This window comes from Triturus cristatus, chromosome 10, assembly GCF_964204655.1.
Source record: "Triturus cristatus chromosome 10, aTriCri1.1, whole genome shotgun sequence".
Classification (NCBI taxonomy): domain Eukaryota; kingdom Metazoa; phylum Chordata; class Amphibia; order Caudata; family Salamandridae; genus Triturus; species Triturus cristatus.
This window is the reverse complement of record NC_140593.1, coordinates 412478185-412502530: the sequence shown is the minus strand read 5'-3', so window position 1 is coordinate 412502530 and position 24346 is coordinate 412478185. Positions and strand designations below refer to the sequence as shown.

General features: G+C 43.7%; 1 protein-coding gene across 1 annotated transcript; it reads right to left on the bottom strand.

The window, feature by feature from the left end:
* Positions 1-5001: 5001 nt before the first annotated feature.
* Positions 5002-18991, bottom strand: LOC146789532 (uncharacterized). The gene is made up of 3 exons (XM_085631124.1): positions 17573-18991; positions 7253-7440; positions 5002-5191 (listed from the first exon to the last, which is right to left on the bottom strand). Exons 1-3 carry the CDS (start codon positions 18800-18802, stop codon positions 5002-5004), a joined length of 1608 nt encoding a protein of 535 aa, XP_085487250.1. The 5' UTR covers positions 18803-18991.
* Between the last annotated feature and the right edge of the window lie 5355 nt (positions 18992-24346).

Below are 24346 nucleotides of genomic sequence, written 5' to 3'. Positions count from 1 at the left end.
GCCTGTAAATTAAATGCTACTAGTGGGCCTGCAGCATTGATTCTGCTATCCAGTTAAGTAGCACTTTGTCACGAACTCGCATCCCCACAAAGCAATACTGTAGTCCAGAGAGTGGACAAGGAAAGGTGGACCGCCCCCTCTGAAACGGATTTTGTCCTTTCTCCGCAGCAGGATGAATGGGTTAATCCCACGGAGACTACGGAGGAGGACTCATCTGTGTTTCCCGTTATTGGCCCCTTTAATTGGGAATCCCACTGGGAAAACAATGCCTGCAACAGTGACGTTACGGACACTGGACCAATCAGGGAGATGCTGACGCAAGGGAGGAACCTCCGAAAACCCGGAAGACAGCTGAAGGAAGAGACTGCGACCTTGAGGGAAGCCACCGAGATGCCGACCGCAGAACAGGAGAAGTCGTGGAGGAATTCGGGAGAAAGAAGAGGCCAAGGAGTGCCAGGAGGACAACGTCCCCGCGCTGCACCCAGTCACGCTTCAGGAGGAGCGTGGCTCAACCAGGTGCGCAACCGTGTTGCGGGGTGGGTTGGGAGGAAGGAAGGGGCCGACGAGTAGGGCTCTACATTCCTCTTCTCCTACTGCAGTGCCTGTACCTTTTATCACGTTCCTCTCACAGACGGTCCGCTTAGCACTGATGATACCCCACGACCCTTCCCCAATACACCTAGGGGCCTATTAGGATGGCGGGCGGACTTTAGTCTGCCCGCCACCCTAGCGGTGCTGGGACCGGCCGCCAGTGGTGCGGCGGTCCCGCACCGCAATTAGGATGCCACCGCGGTGGTGGCATCCTCTATTCCCAGCATTGTGGTGGGCGGTGCTCACAGCACTGCCCGCTACAATGCTGTGGCTGCACTGTGTGCATTAGCATGCACAACGTGGAAGGCACTGCGCAGTGCCTGCCACGTCGTCCATGCAAAAGCCGGGGGTTACCATGGGTACCCCCATGTGCCCCCCACCCCCCAACATCCAGGGGGCCCGTAACGGGCCCCCAACTCAGGAATCCGCATGCCTTTCCGTGGCGGCAATGCTGCCACAGAAAGCCTGCTTCCCACTAGCATCCTAATATGGCTGGCAGTGTCTAGCAGACACCGCCACCAAATGCAACCTTTTTCCGCCCGGACGACCTATCGACCGGGCGGAAAAGCGGCAGACGGTCTTTCCGTCTGCCGCTGTCCCCCCCGCCATCATAATATGGCGGGTGGGAATGGGAGGCGGGTGGGGTATGATGTAGGGCGGATCGCCACCACCCGCATGGTGGTGGCGATCCACCCTACATCATAATAGACCCCCTGGTTTGGACAGTACACTAACGCCTGCCATATCCTTCTCTGTTTGTACCGAGGGAATGATGTAAGCCTCCTGGGAGAAAAGAGAAGACCCTGTTACTACTGAGAAAGTAGCCGAAGAATGGATAAGACGGATTATCCCTCTACTGTTTGCTTTGAACTCTGGCTGCCAGGCGTAGATGTGGATATAGTAAGATAAAGCCACGTTTATTCCAACTTTGTCCCGACCTCGATCCTTGCGCTACATCACACACTTTCAAAATGTCTCAGGCCTGCCATTGCAGCCTGCATGTGGGAAGTTTTAAACTGTCATTTTGAACGGGCAAAATAAACCTTTTACCAGGCCCAATCCTTCACTTTTAATACATATAAGTCACCCCTAGTGTAGGCCCTGGCAGCCCAGAGGGCATGGTGCAACATATTTAAAACTTGAGATGTACTTTTAAGTTTTATATGTCCTGTTAGTGAAAAACTCTTAAATTCATTTTTCACTAATGTAAGGCCTACCTCTCCTATAGGATAACATTGTAGTTATCTTATTACATTTTATATAAGTGTAAATTCCAATTGGGAATAGGTAACTAGTTCATGTTTGGTGTCTTGGAATTGTAATGAAAAATCCTGACTTATGGTGAAGTCAGATTTTAAATTACAATTTTGAAAATCCCATTTTTTTAAAAAAAATTGGCATTTTCTTGCCTTGGCATTTTGTGTCTGCAGCCTGTCTTTGGGTTCCATGAGTGGGTGTAGTTGACAGATGGGCTTTGCGTATTCCTCCTAGACAGTCAATATAATAGGGAGGTTAGGTGTCATTGGATGGGCCATCACTGGCAGGATGGGAGGTTTTAGCTGAGCACAGCCCCACTTACATTTGAATAGGCTATGTCTTGCCTCCACAAAAAGGACTGTATATCCCCTGTAGTTAGTCTGGGGACAGGACCAGGAAGGCAGGGCAACCATGCACTTCAAAGGCATGCCTCTGGAAACTTCTTGTAAAATTGAAGATTTTTAATAAATGAGGAGTCCAGAGTTGTAGAAAGGAGCAAAATTTATTCCAGGTTAAAGGATTCCATCCATTCACCAAGGCTGCCTTGCATCAACTGACTCTAACTTCAATCATTCTCTTCACAAGGTTCCATCACCATGGCATTGCTCAAGTATAAACATCATCTTGAGATAAATACCACAATACCACACACCTTCCCCCTTTATAAAAACAAGAGTAGAGTGCAACTTAAAAATAATCACATCAAAAACAATACAGTAAATAATGGTAAATACATCAACATCAGACTCTTCTTATTTCTTCTTCTGTTCCAAGATGTAGTCCTTAAAATATGACAGCTGTGTCACATTTCTTTAATGTCTCCATAGAAGCGAGTCTGTAGAGGAGGAATTACATACATTGTCTTTCACCAAATTTTCCTTTAAAACGACAACCCTGTTAAGTTTCCAAATGCGTGAATCCTCTGTTTTAATAGCATTGGTCAAAACTTTGATCACTTTCTGTGGTTTCTGAAAAATACTTGAAGCCTTTCTCCCAAAGGGAGCCCTAATCATTACCCAATCACCAACTTTCACAGAAGTAATTTTTACAGATTTCCAACAATCAAAGTAAATTTTGTGAGCTTCAATCTTCTCAGCTTCCCTAGCTCTCCATCCTCCATCAGACAATAGCATTCCTTTCTTTGACTCTGCATTATTCACCCAATGTGGTGCCATTAAGGTGTTGGGATACATTCCTCTAAACAACTCAAACGGTGTCCTGCTTGTAACGGCATGGGGAGAGACCCTATAAACCTCAACTTTTTTACAAATCTCTTCCTTCCAATCTATGTTATTTTGTTTGGCCATGTCAATGGTTTCTTTTATCACACGGTTGAAGCGTTCTACCATACCGTTCATCTCTGAATGATATAAAGAACACCTCTTATGTTTGATAGCGCATTTACCAAAAAATTCTTCCATCTCTTTAGAGACTAGTTGTATTCTATTATCGGTTAGTAACCCCTCTCTCCCAAACACTTTCTTCAAAAATGATATAACATGTCTCGTCTCAATGCCCCGAGAAATTTTAAATTCTGGCCACCTTGAATACATATCAATCAAGACCAAGACATAGACCTCACATCCATTGCCTTGCACAGGCCCCTTTATGTCAAGGGCTACTTAATACCATGGTATGTTTGGACGATTCCTAGCCACCATGGGCTGTACTTTGGGTTTCACACTCTTCTCACTCATAACACACGGACTACATTCTCTCACCTACTGTTCAACTTGTAGATCCATACCAGGCCACCAGTAGGTCAATCTGAGTCTCTCTTTGGTCTTAAACATGCCTTGGTGTCCTGTGTGAGCCAAATTCAATAATTCTTGTTGAAGGGAAACAGGAGGAATAAGTCTGGTACCTCTAAATAAAAGTCCATTATTTTGAGAGAGCTCATTTCTAACATTCCAATATTTCTCGCCATCACCCTTAACTTTGGCATGGCAACCATCTCTCAGTAAACGCATAACTTCTTGTATTTCCTTGTCCATAGCACATTCCTCACTCCACCTGCTTTCCTTGAGACCATCATACTCCATGTTGCATACCTATCCATCCTCCTCAATATTGTCATGATCTTCTTCTCCTTCAGTACTTTGCACTAATCTTGAGAGTGTGTCAGCTACCTTCAGGTAAGTATTTTTTACCTGAAAATCATATTCCTGCCGTGCAACCACCCATTTAGATACTATACCAGATACAGCATCAATACGCTTTTTAAAAATAAATCTCACATAGGGGTTTATGGTTTGTGCGTACCTCAAACTTTGTGCCCCACAGTAGATTCTTACGTTTTTTAAAAGGCCAGTGGACTGCCAGAGCCTCTCTCTCAATAACAGAGTATAGTAGTTCTGCTCCTCGGAGACTGCGCGAGAGAAACAGAATTACATTCTCAGAACCTTCACACTCTTGCTGTAATACTGCACCTAACCCTTTCATGCTTGCATCAGTGATCAAGACGGAAGTCAAAACTTCTTAATTTAGGGGTCTTCCTCAGCATTTCTTTAAATTCAGTTTCACATGTTTCAGTCCATGTAAATTCAACACCTTTGCGTAGCAAAGCCCTCATGTTAACACATCTCTCAGCAAACCCTTTTACAAATTTACCTTTAGTATTCTGCCATACCAAGGAATTTCATACGTTCCTCCTTATTGCTAGGGGATGCTAACTTCAGTATGGCATTAACTAAATCAATTTTTGGTGTTACTCCTTCACCAGAAATTGTGTGGCCAAAGTAATCTATCGAAGATTTCTTAAATTTACACTTGTCCAATCTAACGGTGAGATTAGATTGATCAAAGCTTTGTAATACCTGTCTGACTCTCATATCAAGTTCTTCCCCATCTTTTCCAATAATTAAAACATCACCTCAGTAAATGTTTACACCCTTCTGACCCTTTAAAACTTTCTCAAGGGCTCTTTGAAAAACCGAGGCTGCTGACAGCAGCCCAAATCTGATAAACCTGTATGTCCCGAAAGGTGCTGTGAAGGAGGAAGGATTTATCATTAAGCATTATCTGGTGATAAGCAGAATTAAGGTCAGCGGTAGAAAAGACCTTGGCACCCTTTAGTAGCATAAGCATGTCAGAAATCTTGGGAAGGGGGTATTTATCAACTACAACTTGTTTATTTAACTTTCTTAAGTCAACTCATAGGCGCAAACTACCATTCGCCTTCCTAGAAGCCACTACTGCAGCCAACCATCGTGTTCCTTCTACTTCGTCAATTATTCCCTCAGTTTTAAGTTTCTCTAATTCCAACTTCATCTCATCCCTTACAGCAGATGGTACTCCGCGTACCTTTCCAGAGACTGGTTTGGCCCCACTGACCAGTCGTATACTGTGAACATAGTCACGAAAACATCATAATTAATTCCTAAACACCATAGGAAACCCCTTTTTTAACATTATAGCATAAATGTCATCAGTATCTTCTTCAACCATCACCTCTTTTATTTGAAAATTCTCTTTTAAAATGATGGGGGGGGATCATTATTGGGATCAAGGATCACTCCAAGATCTCTCTGGTGAAACCAACTCAGAATGCTGTCACCCTTTTGAGATACATACATTTTTCCAGAAATATACCTTTTTTTATATTCTAATAAACCCCCAAAATAGCCCAGAGGTTTTATGGGTTCTCCGCCATAAGCACTGGGCCTGATGTCAGGCTTTAATATTTTGATTCTGTCTTTGAGATTGCACAGATAAAATTCTTTGAAGACAATTGTAATTTTAGCTCCTGAATTAAATAAAACATTAGTTGTATTCCCTTCGGCCATTATCTCATCCAAGGGACCTTTCGTACTATTAGAAGTCACCTGTGAAACAATTTGACCACAATCAAAATCAGAACATTCCTCACTGTCACTATTATATTCTTGAGAGACTGCATTAACTTTTCCCCTTTAAGTCTTGGCTTTACAACTGCAGTAAAATGCCCAATTTTTTTTACATTTTGAGCATGTAGATTTGAGTGTAGGGAACTTCTTGTCATTGGCAAGATGACCAATTTTCCCACATTTGTATCATCTGGGAAGAAAACTATCATTCTTTTCAATCTTATAATTATTTGTTTTCTTTAGATTTTTTTCCTTTCAGGTATTTTTCACTAAATGAACTACATCCCCTTTGGATTCCTGTTTTGTGATGACCTCTACACATTTCAGAGAGTGCTCAATCTGTTTTGCCGTTATAAGTACTTCATCCAGTGAGGGATCATCTCATTGCCATAAATCAATTCTCACTTTTTCCATATTACAACTAAGCATGAATTGGTCCCTTATTCTTCCGTCTATTAAAGCACCAAACTTGCAGGATAATCCTAACTTTCTTGAAGCAGTGACATAATTTTCTACTGACTCTCTATCATTTTGAGTCCTGTGACCAAAATGATAGCGCTCTAAAATAGTGCTTACTTTAGGTAGGTAATGGCTATCAAGTTTCAACATACATATTTCATATTCATTCAGATTTTTTCCCAGTATCTCTGGTAAGTGATCAAACACTTTCTGTCCTTCCGAACCCAGACAGTGTACCAGAAGAGATGTTTTTCTCTCAGCACTCAAAGAGGTACTTATATATCGTTCGAACACTTTTCTCCATTTTTGCCATTTAATGGGTGGATCTCCTGGAGATGTTAGAAAAAAACTGTTGGCACTGTAATGTTTTGCATGGTAAAGTAAATAGGTAAAAAGCTAAATTATAAAACAAAGCTTAAGGATAAACATCAGCTTGAGATAAATACCACAATACCACACTTCTCCCCACTTCAAAGGCACAACTGGGTATATATACTGGACCTCAGACACCAACTCTTCAGTACACTTCTCGACCTGTGGATACCATGCCAGTAAGAAGTACTCCTGTGCTGCTGAAAGGACTGTCACTCTGCAGGACTGCTGATCTGAAGGAATGCTGCCCTGCTATGCATACCTGCTGACTGCTGCCCTCTTGCCTGGGTGAGATGGACTAGACCTGCATCTCTTGAACCCAGAACCCAGAGTGACTCCAAGGGCTAGTTGGCTGGGCCCCTGATCTTAAACCTCTTGACACAACAGGCTTTCAACAACTTTGTACTTGCACCTGGAATCTGCCATCTAGGAGTAGACTCTACCAAGTGGTGCCACCCTAGACCTGGACCCTTGGAAGTGGACTTAAGGTGCTCTGCAGCCTTTGTGGATCCAGCAGAACCAATGCATCTCCTCTGTGGCATGGCAAAACAGAGCAGATTTGCTGCATCACCACTGCTGCGTGGATTTGACCCATCGCAAAGGTCCGCATCAACTCTGCAGTCTCATTAGAACCGCTATTGTACAACGCATTCTTGGTGCAACCTCTTGAATCCCTCGTTGATGGCAGCCTCTGTGATGAGGATGGACTCCGTATTGCAGCCTCGTACCTCCTCTGAACAGATGCATCACCCTGACTGCGCACCGCATCCTTGACGCCAGACTTCGCATCGCAAGCCCCGTCGACGGGATCCTCGATAATGATGCATGCCCTCGCATCGCAGCCGCACTGCATCTCGGACGCAACGCATCGCTTCGGGCTGCATGGTGCATCTTCAATGCGGATCCTCGCATTGCTCTGCAAGCCAGGATTTAAGGTACTGTGTTCAGCAGGCATAACTGGCTCCATTGTGGTCAGTCTGAACTTGTGACTTTAACCTGATCCAGCATGACCAGGGGACATATTATAGAGTACCCCGGGGACGCAAAGGGCATTTGAGTCCGCTTTGTGCAGCCCCGGGGCACTTTGGTATTACAGAAGGGGCTGCAGGCACTTGTGCATCCCTGTGGAAGTGAGCCTTTTTAGGGGCCCACCGGTGCAGGAGTTAACTATAGTTGATGACTCACGCAGAATAGAAAAGCAGGCAACAGTGAAGACGGAAGAAGCACATGGCTAACACATAGCTAACGAAAATGGATGCCACAAACAAAATGGCTTCAGCTTTTGCTAACGGTAATTTCTTCGATTTCCACAGATAGCCCTTTTAGCATTAGCTGAAGACACCTGCTATGAATTAATAGGAGCATGGAAGTTATCCTGCACATCGCACCTCATAAATTCATTAATATCCTGATCCATTGCTAGGTGGGCGTTTACATTCTAAACATTTAGTTAAGCGGGTATATATAAGGTATAGGTAGGAGCACAAAGGGAACAGAGCATAATGAACACACAGATAGCAGGAAAAAAATAATGGCTATTCTCACAAACAGAACTGTCAATATTTTCCAAACCAAAGCAGAAAGTTAATCCCAAAACCACCCAGTCCAATTCCAAGTTTCAGGGCTCCAATGTATGTCAGTGACTATCTTATTCAGTTTCAAAATAGCCAACAAAATATATCTGATGCAATGTCTAAATAAAAACATTTTGTTGATAGACCTTCTGGTGTTCTTCTTTATAAGGGCTAGAGTACCAATGATATGTTCGGAGGGGGCGGAGTATTATTTATGAAAGTGTGCACAAAATATTTTTCTTGCAGAAAAAACAGTATTCCAAATGCAAATATTAAAGCAAATACACATTTTGTCACAAAAACAATGTTTGTGTTAGGGGACCAGGAGGACCAAACGGGGCCATGGAAATTAGGAAGAGGAGCCACAAAGGGCTGCTCCTCCTCAAAAATGGGACGACCAAAGGGGTACATTGCTAATGAAAAAAGTACTTGGGAAATTGAAGCCGCTGTACAACCAGCCAGAGGGGAGTCTTCCCCCTGTGTCCGTCTGAGCCTCACAGACAGGCTCTTATCGCTCATCAAGTGTTCACTTCTCCCACGGTGGAGCTGCACAACTTGCAACCCAGAAAAACAATCACGGCCCAGGCTTAAGGGAAAATACTTTCTTTCAGGATAGGGCAATCACCCTCCAGGGCAAATACCCTCAACGATCCTGTCCAGTGTCTCAGGCAGTGCACCAGTATTCTTCACTCTAATCTAACAGGCACCAGAGGCACAGCTCTTGTACCCTGAACTCAAGTCCTTCCCTAACTCCTGTGTTGCTCTGCTGGCGCACTGCTCTTTTGTCAGGACCGCAGATTGTACCTAGTGTGCCCAGGCACCTCTTGATCAACAAACAAAGGTGCACGCTCACTTTCAGTTGGGGACCGGAACTCAGAGGCCTGATGCACAGATCTGAAGCAACCCTTTATTTCAGAGGGGTTCACCTCAAGCAAAGCCTCTTTGCCGTCCTTGTCGGTCTGTGCCTCTCTCAGCTTCACTGCGGTCCTAGTTGCCAGCACCAACTGTGCTGGTTTCCTTCACCTCAGCTCCAAGCTGGACTTCGCTGAATCCCCAGGCTGGATCTGATGTCCGGGCCCCTTTGGCAATGGTTGTAAGGCAACAGATATCTGTTGGTGAATAGAACGGAGATCTTTAGACACAACATACAAATAATCAATCAAAAGAGGATATTCAATTTCAGAAACACCCCTATATTATTCTTCTGAAGAACCTAAAACAAAAAGGAATTTCAAAACAACTATTCTTTTAACAAAGTTGGACTTATAAGTCATCACGATACAGTTTCTACTTAATGAACCTTGACTATTGTGCAAAACTGCACACTCCTCTTAAATTATTTTCCTTGCATAAGAACAACCATGTTTTGCTCTTATGACCATGCTCTCATGTTATAGGTATAACAGGAAACCCTAAAACTGTGAACGTAACAGAGATCTGTATTGCATGAATAACTGACAAATTAATCCAAACATAGTAAGTACATAAATCTCTCCAGCAGAACTTGTTGTGGCAAACAAACTCCTATATGACTATATTTTTCTTCAAGATGTTTGCTAAGGATCACACGGGCATTTGCCCTAGCATTGTGAACCATGTGTATACCACCTTTAATGATCTGGACTATGTTACATTTTATTCAGGGGAAAAACCTATTCGCCAGCTCTAATAAGGGCTGTTAGCTCAATTACACGGCCAACTGATAAAGGGCTCATGATGCCTCTGCGACTTATGTAGTGCTGTAATAACATCAACAATAATGGTGTTGCCACCTGGGAATTTTGGAATAAAAACTACCCACATATAGTTCCCCTTAAAGGTCAAATAAGGGAACATCAGTCTATTCTACCCATCCTTTCAATATTATCTAATTCCATATTACATCAGTTTACAGACAGGAGGGGCAGTAACATGGTGTATTTATTTATTCATTTTGTTAATTCTAACAATTTGTTCAAACAGTATTACTTAATAGCCAATTAGACTTGCACTGGTGAGGTGCTTTGTCTCTATTTATTTAAGAACATATTCACAGCATCTTGTGAAATGAATGACTAAAGGGAGCCCAACCGACTGCTCATGGCTGTTCCTAGTCAGCTTAGACAGGCTCGAGAGAGAGAGAGAGAGAGAGAGAGAAAGAGAGAGAGAACACAACAACAAGCTGCCCTGCGTACTTTCCATGCAGAATAGCTCACAATAATACACATAATGGGCACATAAACCAAGAAAAAGGACAATGTGTTACTTAATTTTGCTTACCCTTAATTTGCCCAGGAGCTAGTCTCCTACGCTAGTCTCCTACCCCCCTTCGACAGTAGGTAACCAAATCAGGTGACCTCCTGTTGACAATACGTACCCCTTTTGGCAGCTAGGCACGGACAGACTTGTAGGAGATAAATAACTAGGGAAAACCACACCAAAGAGGCCATGTCCAATACTGTTGTACTGTACCACTTTGTAAATGTTGGTGTACAAGCACTTTGGGCTAACTAGAAAACATTAATCCAATAACCAACTACCAATGCCTTTAGCTATTGTACTGTTTTAACATGATGACGCATGAATGCAAGCTTAATTTCATGGCCTTTTTATCTGGCCCTAGCACAACAATTTTAATTTAAAAACGATTATTCTGTATACATGGCAGAGCTGCTTTCTGTGTCAGGAACTGGTAATTGCCCACAGACGCTGCTGCCCCTTGATAATGTTATTCAGTAGGATAAACCCCACCCTGCATATCTCCTACACTTGTATAATTTCTCAAGAAAACAGTGATATCCACATCTGCTCCTAACAGAATATGCAATATTTCCTTTAACTAATGTTACCTAAAACAGATCTGTGGTGTCCAAACGTGTTCAAGGAAGGCTTAATCGAGGCCATAAGTTCATTGAAACAACTAAGTAATTTCTTCCATTTCTTAAATGCAGTTAAATTACTAATGACGATATCCTAAATATTATTAACATGAATTGAGAATTAATTTGACCCTAATTTTCCTAGGCACATTATAGCCTCAGACATCATTAGAGCAAAGTTTACATTACCTGTAGTGTTTTATCCTACAATGCTAGAATCAAGAAATGTAATTAATACAAAGGAATTAATTTATTAAACTACTCTTCAACATTACAAGCAGGTATTATATCTATGTTTTTCCAATTCAGAACAAGTGGCACTGAAGTGTGCGTTTGCTTAACAAGTGTTATTTGCTGTAGACCAAAATAGAAGTAAATCTGCTGAAAAGGAATATATTCCCTGTTAAATCAAATACAGCCCTGTTTATTTATTTATTTGTATTATGACTACAAGGGCTATAGACTAAATGTACAACTTGCATTTACATATATGTACATGTACACACCAGGAAACGCTGTGATGCTTTCATAGTGCAATGTAGGCCCCTAAAAGTGGAAATCACACACTGTCATAGTGGCTGACCTCAGATAAAAAAAATGCTCCAAAATTCCCTGCAAGGACATTTTGCTTTCAGTAGTGCTGGTCAGTTCTAAATACAGAACTTGGCCTCTGACCCTTAAACCTGTTGTCCCCTATCTGAGCAAGGCTATCCCCATGTGGCCATCACAGCTCAAAGTAACTCTCGGGAATCTGACTGTGTGCAGATATTTTTAGTGGTAGCATGTAACTTTTGCTCTTTATATTTTTTTTATTCTTGTGCACCACTGTGCTTTTCTAGCACCTAAAGAATTGGCTCAAAATTTTTGTTTTCAGAATGCCATAATGCGCTCAGAACTATTTTGCATCAAGGCACGCGATGTAATTCACATGTCTCTAGAGCTACTCTTTTTATATAGCTTTTAATTGTATTTGAGACTGCAGCCATTAGGCCATACTAGAAATCATATTTTAAGTTTGTCACTAAGACACAGTAATAATGTCATTGTTAGAGAAACTAATACTCACCTTTTTAATTTTGATGCACAATATATTTAACCATTTAAACATTGAGCACAATTAGCACAGGGTAAATTTCTACATTGCTAAATATTATTGAATTGTCACAATTGTGTTTTTAGACATTATAAAGATCATAATGATGCAGAAACGATTTTAGTGCAATTACTTTAACATATGAAAAGAAAGCCTTATTCCTTTCCTTCTGTTTTTAAATGCATTTATTTAGAACACTTTACAAAACTACTTTTGAAACTGTTGCAGGGATTCTGCTTATGCACAGAACTATGCACAGGAAACCAGGACCTCAGAGAATTGTGGTGTACCAGAAACTCCTCTCAGAACTAAGAACCCCTAGCCGACTAGCTTAGTGTCACATTCGTTATCCGAGATTTGGCTCGGCGGTCCCAATGTATAGACAACCCAGAACAAGCGACTTAGATACTCTCAGGAGTGGTGGGAACCCAAAATACCCGTTGGTAGCTATATATCAGTCCACAACAGAATAACAAAGACGCTGTAAAAGTTTAAAGAGTTTATTTTATAAACCTCGCGTCCTAAGATGCAGTACTTTGGCTAACACAAGCAGACAAATGGTTAGGATCAGCACCATCAGCATTGTTACAATACCATAGAAAATGAAAGGAGCAATCATAATAATAATGACTGTGGAACACAACCACCCTCCTTTCTCTAGCAACTAATAAGGTATTATTAGACTAATAGAAGGTCTCTTAGGCTTGCATGGGGGACCCCATACCTTATAGATCAGCTTAGTGGAATCACATCACAGAATCAGCTAGGCTCTTTCCTGCTTCAGCTCTTCGTTTCGAATGTAACAGAAAACATGCTGCTCTGTAATATTAAAGGGCTCATCTTTCAGGTATTGGCAGCTGTATGTATGTTATGTCTAAAAAGTGGTACGATCAACCTGAACACAACAACCTGCCCCGTCTAGTGACCCAGACTCGTTCCTTACACGGTGTACAGACCAAGGTCACTGCTCGCTGTTAAAGAAGTTAAACAACAGACGGGTTCTCATGTGAAGCAAAGTCGAGACAGCAGTTCTCGAATGAATAACATGTAACAACAGTGTCGCGTGCAAAAGCAGCAGAAGCAGCAAGCTGGCTTTCTAACAGCCATCGAGGTTATGCTAACTTAGCGTTGTACATAGGGCGTGGTTAACCCACACTACATCCCCCTTTGATCGGACTACTAACCACTAGGGGCGCACTTATCAAGAACGCAGAGTTCAAGTTAGAAAGAACGGAACCAAGGGCATGAACTATAAGTCCATATAAGGTAAGAGTAAGTACGAAAAGAAAAAAAAACAGAAAAAAGATGTCGTCAGGTGTAAAAAAAAAACATGAAAAAATGGGAAAAAACGACACCTCTCGACACATCAAGGGTCGAACATGACAAATAGTCAATCCATAAAAGTATAGGCACAATAAGTTGCAACAGCCTCCAAGAGGAAATCATTGGAGCGTTCCGCAAAAGTATCTGCCATCCAGTTTAACAGGGGAAAGGAACACACGTGTTCACTCACAAGCGGAGCTTCCAGTACCACACGGGGACAACAGGAAGGTACCTCGATATAACTCCGTTACAGAAAGTCAATCGCAGCCTCTTCGATGGCCCAATTACCAAGGACTCCATGTGCCGCACCCAAGGCCATAAACCCAACACCAGAACATTCAGACTCATGAGCCGTTAAGGGGCCCATCAGTTGACCAAAATCAGGTACAGGTGACACCGAGGTTGAAAGGCACAAATCCAGAGCCCACTGGAAAGGACAATCCAGGCAGTGAAAGACGGGTTATACACAAGTAAAGAACGGAAACCGGAAGGTCAATCCATACGCGACACTTAAGGTCGCCAGGGGCAACGTGCCATAGTATTCAAGCATCCGGTTGCGCAGATGAAACAGCTGGGGCATGTTGTCTCTGCACGCAAGTTGCGCAGCCATTGCGTAGAACGCAAACCAGCAAAAGTATTCCAGCAATAAGGGCAAGAAGCAAAGGAAGACCTCCGAAGACGCTGGAAAACATAGAATGAAAAAACGCGGGGATAACACCAAAAATAGTCTGAAAGGAGGTCACGAGGCCGGAGCCCACTAGTTTAAAAAAATGGACTATGCCAGTCGTAGACGAGGCATTAAAGATAGTCTGTATCAATGTTCAAAAATGGAAGGGGAGGTCTGTATTCAAAAGCGCCTGCACCTCCGTGCGGGTGTTAGCCACGTGAAGAAGAAAGGTTTCACGGGATGAAGTTAAAGCGACCTCCCTTTGAGACAAAAGAGCCCTTATTCTGCTCATCTGGTTGAACTCTGCGTTCAAGGTTGGAATCGAAGGCCAGATAGAAACATCGAGCCGGCCATGCGGGGGCGGGAAAAGGACATTATTACAGCAAACTACACGCTGGGAAACAGTGACTATGTACGGAATGCCCTTCAGCATCCCACAGCAATTCTCATTATTTAAAAGCAAATACCTACCGTTAGCAAGCAGTGTAAATGAAGAGGTGATAACTGGTACAGGAACACCCTTCAAAACGCAAGCCAGATTAGGAGCGTGTACATTGCAAGCACCATGCAATTGTATATGTCTACACACTACAGAATGATCAGGAGCAGAAGTGCAGTCCTCACCTTTCAGATAAACCTCTGTGCCCTCCTGCATGCATCTATATGTAAATGGGGGCGACCAAACTACGTGCAGGAACGCACTACCAAGTTGTTCATATCTGCCCAGAGCATAATGTTTCATGCATGAACTAAATTTAAAAAGCGCAAAAGGTAAAGTGATTACGCCGTGAATAAGCCACGTGGCCGAATTTAACTCGGCAATAGAGAAAGGCAAAGGTTCTAATTTCTCAATGTGCAGTAATGAATAAGTCGCATCTTTCATAGACATAAACTGTTGCTTTGCAGTCAAATTAAAAGGGAGGAACAAAGAGGAAACATTCATGTAATCCCAAGGAACTTTCCCTGCCTTTAACGTTTGCAAAGTCCATGCAAATTGCATAACAGAACGCAACTGATTCTGGCCATGGTACAACACAGACAAATCATCCTGCACAATATCTACGACAGATGAAACAATATTATCTAAAGTGTAAATCCTAGAAGACAAGGTATTTATACTATTATTAATCACAGCCAACACTTTTTCCATATTGGCCTGGTCAATAGCACGTAATCTGGAGGCAGCCTCAATTTGCGACAATTTCCAAACTTCATTGTAAATAGCATATACCCATCTTTTGGACCTGCCTACTGCAGGACCTTTAATAAAATCATTCAAATCAATTTTGTCATCTAAACGTGACAAATGTAGCTTAACAGACGCTAAAGTGGAATGTTGCAGCCAAGACTGGCATAACTTACCCACAGAGTAGGTAGTCACAGTGTGTGATGATTCAAAACGAGGATCTACCCTGACTTGAGTGTACCCACGTGTCAGTGCTAAAAATCGACATTGACAAGAATCTGAACCAGTTTGCCAAACCAACCAACCCTCAGGATTAAATGCCGAAACATTAAAGGTGGAGTTGGAAATAAGGGACTGCAACTTGATAAGGGAAAGATCTGTGTAATTACCCCAGCCGGGATAAGCACCCAGATCCGGGATTGCGGGGGAATTCATCCTTTTAGACGTAGACAAGCTAAAGCAAGTCGTCTGAAAAATAGATGAATTTAAAAATAACATATGGTTTGGGATAAGACAGGCACGATGCAGAGCTTCTGTCCCCTGAACCTGCCACGGTTTAGTACCCCAAACCGATTTAAGATCGACAGTAGTTTTCCATAGCTCGTAGCCTCCGACTGCCAATTCGTCCATAAAGGACTTGGAATATAATAATTTGGTATGTGTCAACCGCACCTTCGAGGCGGTTTCAGGTGCCATCTTAAAATAAAAGGAGGCCGGCTTAGACACACTGAAATCCGAAAAGTATGTGAACTTGTTCACTAACGTCGCAGAACTGCCCTGATGAGGGGTAGGACAATGTTCCCATTGTGTGTAATTAACAAAATTTCGAAACGTATTTGCTCTGTGTAGGAAATGTGTGCCATAATGTTGATAACAAAATTGTTCACCATAATTAGCAGAATTTAAATATAAATCCTCAGCATCAAATGCAGCACAATATTTCAGATCAGAAAATAGTGCTTCTATTGCGTGTACATCCCAATCATCAGATCTAATATTCTGTTTAACGACATCACCCATAGAAACACGAAATACATTAGGCACATTATTCACTTCTGTAGGTCCATGAATTTGAAATTTAACAGCATCCCAAGCAATCCCATCACGCACAGGCCAGGCAGTAATGTTCACAAAAGTCTGGTCCCTTTTCATAATGTGTGATGAGGAATGGGGGGCCAAAGTTCCAGCAATGAATTCAATCGAAGATCGCTCATTCAGGTAGTGTCCATTTATAATTTTAAAAAACACTACCACAAAGCCAATTGTCATGAACAAAAAAACACAGATTAGCACCAGCCAGATGTAAGTCCATGGTGCCACTAAAAAATGTCTCTTGAACCAGGCAAAAAATAAAGCAATTTTGGATGGGGCAGTGGAAGTCATTGATTCAGTGTCAAAGGAAGAACGGGACTGGTCAATCGCTGTTGAATGTAAAAGAGGCAATGGAACACTTGCAGGATAAGCATAGTCAGGATCATCAGGCAAACCACCATCAACGGGCGGTATGAGAGGGGAAGCAACAGCATGCATCTCAACGGCAACCTCAGGCATGATGGTCGAGGGCGGCAGCACAACAGAATTTCGCAGAATGGAAGGGTAAGAAACTGAAGGTGTCATACTATGAAGTATCGGCCACTCGCTGTAGCTTGACATTGTCAATCGAGATGTACCTGTTTTCTTTGCGACCAGGAAGTGGTGGTAAAATTACTGTACGGGTACCCTGGACACCAAGCACCGGGACTGGTGCACGATAAGAGGGGCCAAACTCTTTCTTGTTCTCCACCTTCTCACGGACCAGATCACCAACTCGAGGTAGCCAGCCGACTACCGGAATCTGGAGATCAGCTTCGCATGTAGTGGGTACGTGTTCCTTCGCCAGAATGTCTCTTGCTTCTTGTAGATTCTGTAATACAGCACAGTGATCATCTAGGTCAAAAGGCGCGGCAGCCGCCGCCATGTCTAGACCCTCAAGGTCCGGGACAAACATTCGTACTCCAAAGAGCATCATGTATGGGGTCCGCCCACCCAGAGACCTTCTAGGGAGATTATTAAGTGCACGTTGCACGTCATACAAGTGGGTCAGCCAGCTTCGGCCTGTACCTAATACCCTTGCTGTCAAAGACTGCTTTAGGTCACGGTTCATTCGCTCCACAACACTATTGCCCTCAGGCCGGTATGGAGACGAAAATTTGACTTGGACCCCCAAACTTCTCATGGCTTCTTTGTAAGCCCTAGAGGCAAACGCAGGGCCCTGATCAGAATGAAGGGTACCACATGCAAAACTCCCAATAAAGACACGCAAATCCTTGATGACCGTCCGGGCATCAGTACTCCTTTGCGGCCATACCCACAGAAAACGTGTGTACGAATCCACTGCAACCAAGATAAACTTGTACGCAGTATCAGAGGAAAAAGGACCGCAGTGATCTAAATAAACACACGCAAGTGGTTGATTAGATATAAACAGCTGCGTTTGTGGTGGACGCGCGACAGTAGAAGGTTTAATCTGCTGGCAAATGTCACATAAAAGGACATAAGCTCGCGCTTGTTTGTACAAACCGTACCACCAGGAACGCTGCTGTAAAAGAGACACAGTAGCCGAAACGCCGGCGTGCGCTGACGCAACACCTTCGTGGGCAGCTGTAATCAGAGATGGTCTGCAGTCCGCGTTGGGAATCAATCTGGTACCAACGTCGTTAATCCTCACTAACGGGACGTTATCAGGACTTAAACGATAATGGTAGCGGGAAGGGAATCCTTTCGGAAAACCCGTCCCTGTCTCGGACGCAGCAATAGCCGCCAAGATGTCATCATCAATCCTAGTTTTGGATCTTGTAACTGCTGCTACTAAATATGTCGCCACTGCTGTTTTTGCTGCCTCGTCAGCCAAACTGTTACCGACAGCATGGACACCAACACGCTGGTGACCAAGAGTGTGAACTACATTCACGAGGGGCAGGCCTTCTTTAAGTTCTGCCACTCGAACCCAGAGCATCTTGTGCTTAACTGTGCTACTTTTCGAATCATGAAAGTCATTCTGACTCCAAAAGTGTAAATTCTCGTTGTATGATTGAACACAATAAAACGAGTCACTCACTATAAGAGTGGTGACCCGAGCATCAGCAAACTCCAGTGCAAGCACCAGAGCTCTCAGCTCTGCCAACTGCGCGGTACAATCGCCCAATGACTGCGTATGCACGACATCAGACTGGAACTCACCGTTCACGAAAGTACCTACTACAATTGCGCAGGCCGCTGAATAGGCGTGCTTTGATCCAGTTGCGGGTTGCGCAGACCCATCAGTGTATATGACACAATGGTACTCCTCGAGCGGGCGCAAAGTCAGAGGAGCCGGATGAACAAATTCATACTCCAAGAACTCCTGTGTCTGTAATGCCGCGTCAAAGATATATGTGACGTCTGGCGAAGTCAAGGAGGTAGCCCATTGTATCCACCTTGGATGCAAAGCCTTTGAATTGGGTACACTGGCTTTAGTAACCGCCTCAAGGGCAAGATACGGTGTCACCACCAGCATGTGCTTTCCCTGTGATAGCGCTCGCTCTTTCAAGATCGCCATCTGAACTGCTGTCAGTACTTTCTCGACAGCGGAAAAGCGCAGCTCAGCCGAAGTGTACAGATGAGATTTGTATGCAATGGGGACTGTGTCGCCCTCATTGAACGTCAAGTAGGTGAAACCCACTGCACCCGGTACGATTCTAATGACCAGGTTAGTGTGGTTATCACGAGTTTGCAAAAACTTCAAAGCTAGAAGATCAGACTGCAATGCTTGCAAAGCAGCTGAATGCTCAGGCAGCCAGCAAGATTTGGTATAAGTAGGTTGTACCAAGGCATAAAGCGGCTTGATACGCTGGGCATAATCAGGAATGTAGGTACGACCAAAATTCAGAAAACCCAGCAAAGATTGTAATTTCTTCAGAGTCGAAGGAGTACTGAGGTGTGCGCATTTCTCAAGGAACTGCGGAGCCAAGCCTTGACCCTCATTATTGAGTTCGTACCCCAAAAACAACACTGTGAACTCGGCAATGTGGGACTTGGCAAAGTTGAACTTGTAACCATAGTCAGCAAACATAGTTGGTGTGGAAGCAACTCGTCGTCCGTGAGGTAGATATCATCTACATACGAATATGCTTAAGGGTCAATCATCTCCAAGAGTGAGACCACACGAGCAGCAAAGACCCCAGGGCTGTTTTTATAGCCCATTGGGAGCCTCTTGAACCATTTTTGTTTGCCACCCGAGGTAAACACAGTTCACTCATAGCTATGAGGAGACAGGTTGTGGCTATAAAAGACATTGGAGATATCAAGTGTAGTTTTAAAACGTTTTCTCACAAGACTATCGACGCGAGCCGAGCTGTGTGTATTCTGTACCGCACATGTCCGGCAGTGCGAATTTAAGTGCCGGTAATCCAAAACTAGGCGGTACGAACCGTCAGGCTTTGTCACAGTAAATAAAGGATTATTCATGGGTGACACACATGTTTCAATCACTCCCTGATATTCCAATTGTTCAAGGATAGACGTGACGTGAGACCTAGCCTCGCGACGCATGGGGTATTGGGGTTGTGGCTGGGGCTCCGACCGCAACGGAATCTTATGATTGGGAGAAAATTTGTCTCAACCCACCTGAGTACGGTACAACGCAGGCGCAAGCACCTGCGCCCACTCCCCGGCTAACCTGTGAGAATGTTCCAATGGCACCGTGTGCCCAAAGGAAGGGAGGATTACCACCTCCCCTCTAGGAGCCTCCAACACGAAAGCCGGGGGCCAATCCGCCTCCGCCAAAAGTATATCATAGGTGGAGGTTAGATGATCCCAAAACACCACTTTAATTTTACGCTGTATATCACCCTCAATTAAAAGGGTAATTTTAAACATTCTTTCAGGGGGAGCTACGCGAGTATCAGCAGTTTCAACACTTGCATATGTATCAGTTGCTGTCGCCACCAGAAACGGACGCAGCGCTTGTCGCACTATTATAACTTCCGCCGCGCTGTCTAGCAGCGTTAGTGCCCATGTCTGGTTCAGAAGCTGTGTCCGTACCATCTGAGGCATATCTCGCAGTCAGTGCAGCAACTTTCTTCTTTTGAAACGGTGGTCTTTGACGTGCAGACTCGTCCTGTTTGCCTTTACCGTCAGTCTGACGGGGCTGCTCACGACCTTGAGCACCCTTTCCCTTTCCACGATCTCCGCCACCGGATTGATAAGCCGATGTTTCCTGTGAAGAACGAGGAGAGCGTTGTTCAGGAACCTGAAATCTATCAGGTGACTTAATGTTAGAATGATCACGCAAATCATAAGTGCGTTCACTTTGTGTCTGCACCGGTGATGCAGAACGAGACCTCAGTTTCTCTTGCTGCTTCCCCTGTTTCTTAGCTCGCCAACTTTGTTTTGGAAAGTTGGGCTTTTCATCTTTTGTCGACGAACTCACTTTAGGCTGCTGTACTGCAGTCGGAATGACTACGGCGGGTTTCACACCCAAGGCGCTACGACCCACCATTCTGTAGGCTTTCGCTATAACTTTAGCGAACTCCTTTGGCCTGTCGCCAGGATCCACAAGTGCCATCATATTGCACACCTGGAATTGCATGGCATCCCCTTTGAGGTTGCCCATAACCATGGAACTAACCACATCGAAGCTGTCGACAAGCCTCAATCCCAACTCAATCGCTGCCTCGGCACCATGATTCTCTTGGACCTTCTTGATGACCGAGGGCAGTACAGACATAGACGGAGTGCCGTAACACTTCGCATAAGTCGCAGCAAAGACCTTGCCCCAATTGTCACAGTCGACAATATCTGGGACCAGGTCCTTAGGTAACGTGATAGTGAAGATCCTGTGTTTATCCACAGGAGAAGTATTGGGAAACACGGCTTCAAATTGATAAAATTTTTCAGCAAGCCAGTAAGGGAATTCATCCCTCTGCTGGGGGCGCTTGCCGACAACCGAATTAACCATAACTGGACTAATGACCGTCGCGTGATGGTCAGTCATGTGTCCCGCAACCGCAGGTGCCCCCACCTGCACATTGCGAGACACGTACTGCACTAACGCCCTATGGACCGTAGTCAGGGCAGTGTGTAGCACTCTTAACTCCGCCACCGCCACAGTCATGTAGCGGGGATGGGGAGCATAACCGGCTAGCAACGGCCATGTGGCCCCTGCTATTGACAACGGGCCCATTCTCGCCGGCGCTACCACATGGGGGAGGGCGCCATTAAACCAAATAGTATGCTGCCAGGCACTAAGGGGAATTTCAAGTGTCCAATAAGGGGCATAGGCAGCAGGCATCGCGGTGTGAGTATAATCGTGGAACGAATTGTCGTTTGCATCCACTTTGTCAAACGTCACCCAAGAGTAAAACAACTCATACGGGAACGCCGCATCAGCGCCTACCACTAAAATAACAGCCAAGCCATCATCCGGGACCCCATAGACCCTCAAATGTGCGGTCAGGGGAACCCTACTATGCGCTGCAATATTGACCGCCATCGGGACACTTGAAAGAACAACGAAAAGCTATACTGTAGCACTGGGGTTCAGAAAAAGAAAAACCTTGTTAATTATCAAGCTTGAAAGAACCTTTAGTCGAAACCCAGGTAGGTTAAGCCGTCACTCAAGTTATCCGGAAACTAGAGTGAGGGCGTTGTGGACTAATAAAAGCACTACTAAGGCATTTCAGATCAAAAGACCAAACGTTAGGTGTGCCATGTTGCAGGGATTCTGCTTATGCACAGAACTATGCGCAGGAGACCAGGACCTCAGAGAATTGTGGTGTACCAGAAACTCCCCTCAGAACTAAGAACCCCTATCCGACTAGCTTAGTGTCACATTTGTTATCCGAGATTTGGCTCGGCGGTTCCAATGTATAGACAACCCAGAACAAGCGACTTAGATACTCTCAGGAGTGGTGGGAACCCAAAATACCCGTTGGTAGCTATATATCAGTCCACAACAGAATAACAAAGACACGGTAAAAGTTTAAAGAGTTTATTTTATAAACCTCGCGTCCTAAGATGCAGTACTTTGGCTAACACAAGCAGACAAATGGTTAGGATCAGCACCATCAGCATTGTTACAATACCATAGAAAATGAAAGGAGCAATCATAATAATAATGACTGTGGAACACAACCACCCTCCTTTCTCTAGCAACTAATAAGGTATTATTAGACTAATAGAAGGTCTCTTAGGCTTGCATGGGGGACCCCATACATTATAGATCAGCTTAGTGGAATCACATCACAGAATCAGCTAGGCTCTTTCCTGCTTCAGCTCTTCGTTCCGAATGTAACAGAAAACATGCTGCTCTGTAATATTAAAGGGCTCGTCTTTCAGGTATTGGCAGCTGTATGTATGTTATGTCTAAAAAGTGGTACTATCAACCTGAACACAACAACCTGCCCCGTCTAGTGACCCAGACTCGTTCCTTACACGGTGTACAGACCAAGGTCACTGCTCGCTGTTAAAGATGTTAAACAACAGACGGTTCTCATGTGAAGCAAAGTCGAGTCAGCAGTTCTCGAATGAATAACATGTAACAACAGTGTCGCGTGCAAAAGCAGCAGAAGCAGCAAGCTGGCTTTCTAACAGCCATCGAGGTTGTGCTAACTTAGCGTTGTACATAGGGCGTGGTTAAACCACACTACAAAACTAAGCACAGAAGCTTTACTGAAACATAGAAAGTTTGTTTCACTTTGGGCCATATGTATGAACACATTTTCCCATAGACACAGAATGGGTAAAACCCTTTGATACATCTGGCCCCAGGTCTTTTAAAAAACAGTAATTATTTACCATCAGATCCACAGATGTGCTTCTGAGGAAAGCAACAAGAAAGAAAGTCATTACTTTTATCCTTTCTCTTTTATCCACAATAATGAAGCATTATTTCTAACTTTCAAAATTAGTAGTCCTTAATGCACGTGTTTTTATGCCATTTTGTACTAACTTAAAACCTAGTTTCCACAGCGTTTATTTGTAGCTTGTGCCTGAGTAAGGCCCGTGTTATTTATTCAGCTGTGTTTTATGACCGGCAGGCATTAGCTTTTACGCTTTTTCAGGCGAGAAAGCCTTGTGCTCTAGGACTGATAAATCCTGTCTGACATTTAATGGCACAGGGCACCTTATAATGCAATCTGTTCCAATATGACAGCAATGTGCTGTACTTTAATGTCCTCATAGAAACATAAAAAAGTTGATAAACCACTCATTACCTCCCTTTGCTTTGACAGACAACTTGCTTTGGACAGACAGTTTGAGCAGCTGCAAAAAGTTCTCTTTCTGGTGCTAGGAATGAGCACTGTTCATTCTATTTAAAACCCAGGCATTCCAAGCCAGTCAAAATCTATCGTTTACAGTGTGGTAAAAAAAGGACGCTTTTATTTTAGCAGCAACTAATTACTCAGATAATGTGAATGCCTTTTAATATTTAATATAATGTATCTAGGGATAATGCTGTATCATTTTGTATTGAGTCCTAGTTGTGTAAAACACACAAATTCGTTTTTTTTCTGTGAGGCCTACTTTTTCCTATTGAGTTTTAATTCTAATTTTTTACCATTGTGGCAATATAATAATTGAATGTTCACACATCTATACTTTGTTACTGCTTTACTTTTAATAGTAGCGTGCAGCTACCTAACATATGTTATATAATTCATTCTTTGAATTTTAAAGTGTAATTCTTCCAATGGCATCTGCAGAAAATAATGACGACAACAAACCAAATTGAGCTAAACACACACTCATAACACACAACACAGCTTGCAAAGGCAAGCCACCCTTACACAAAGAGCACAGTTGCTACTCACTCAAACAAGTACTTCATAAGCATCACCACCGGTGTCAGTCCACAAACCTCATAGGCACTCAAACACACAATCAAACCACAAATCAACACCAGGACAAAAACAAGAGGCAGCCCACAGACTGTACTCAGACCAAACCATTTGTAAGTCATAATTACAAACAAAAGAGCTCGCAAAAGCAGTCCAGAGACTGCACCAAGACAAGTAAACAGCCCAAAGACTGTTCCATATTCAAGAAAACAGGCTCTAGCCCCAGACCTTTTTCAAAATACGCCGAATTACAAATTGGCCTG

Excerpts from the sequence above, each read along its gene's own strand:
- LOC146789532 (XM_085631124.1), bottom strand. The coding sequence starts at position 18,802 with ATGGCGATCTTGAAAGAGCGAGCGCTATCACAGGGAAAGCACATGCTG. Across the intron at positions 7,441-17,572 it reads CGTACACACGTTTTCTGTGG|AGCAATGCGAGGATCCGCAT; the intron begins GTATGGCCGCAA and ends CCTGGCTTGCAG. Across the intron at positions 5,192-7,252 it reads GATGCATCTGTTCAGAGGAG|TATACGACTGGTCAGTGGGG; the intron begins GTACGAGGCTGC and ends CTATGTTCACAG.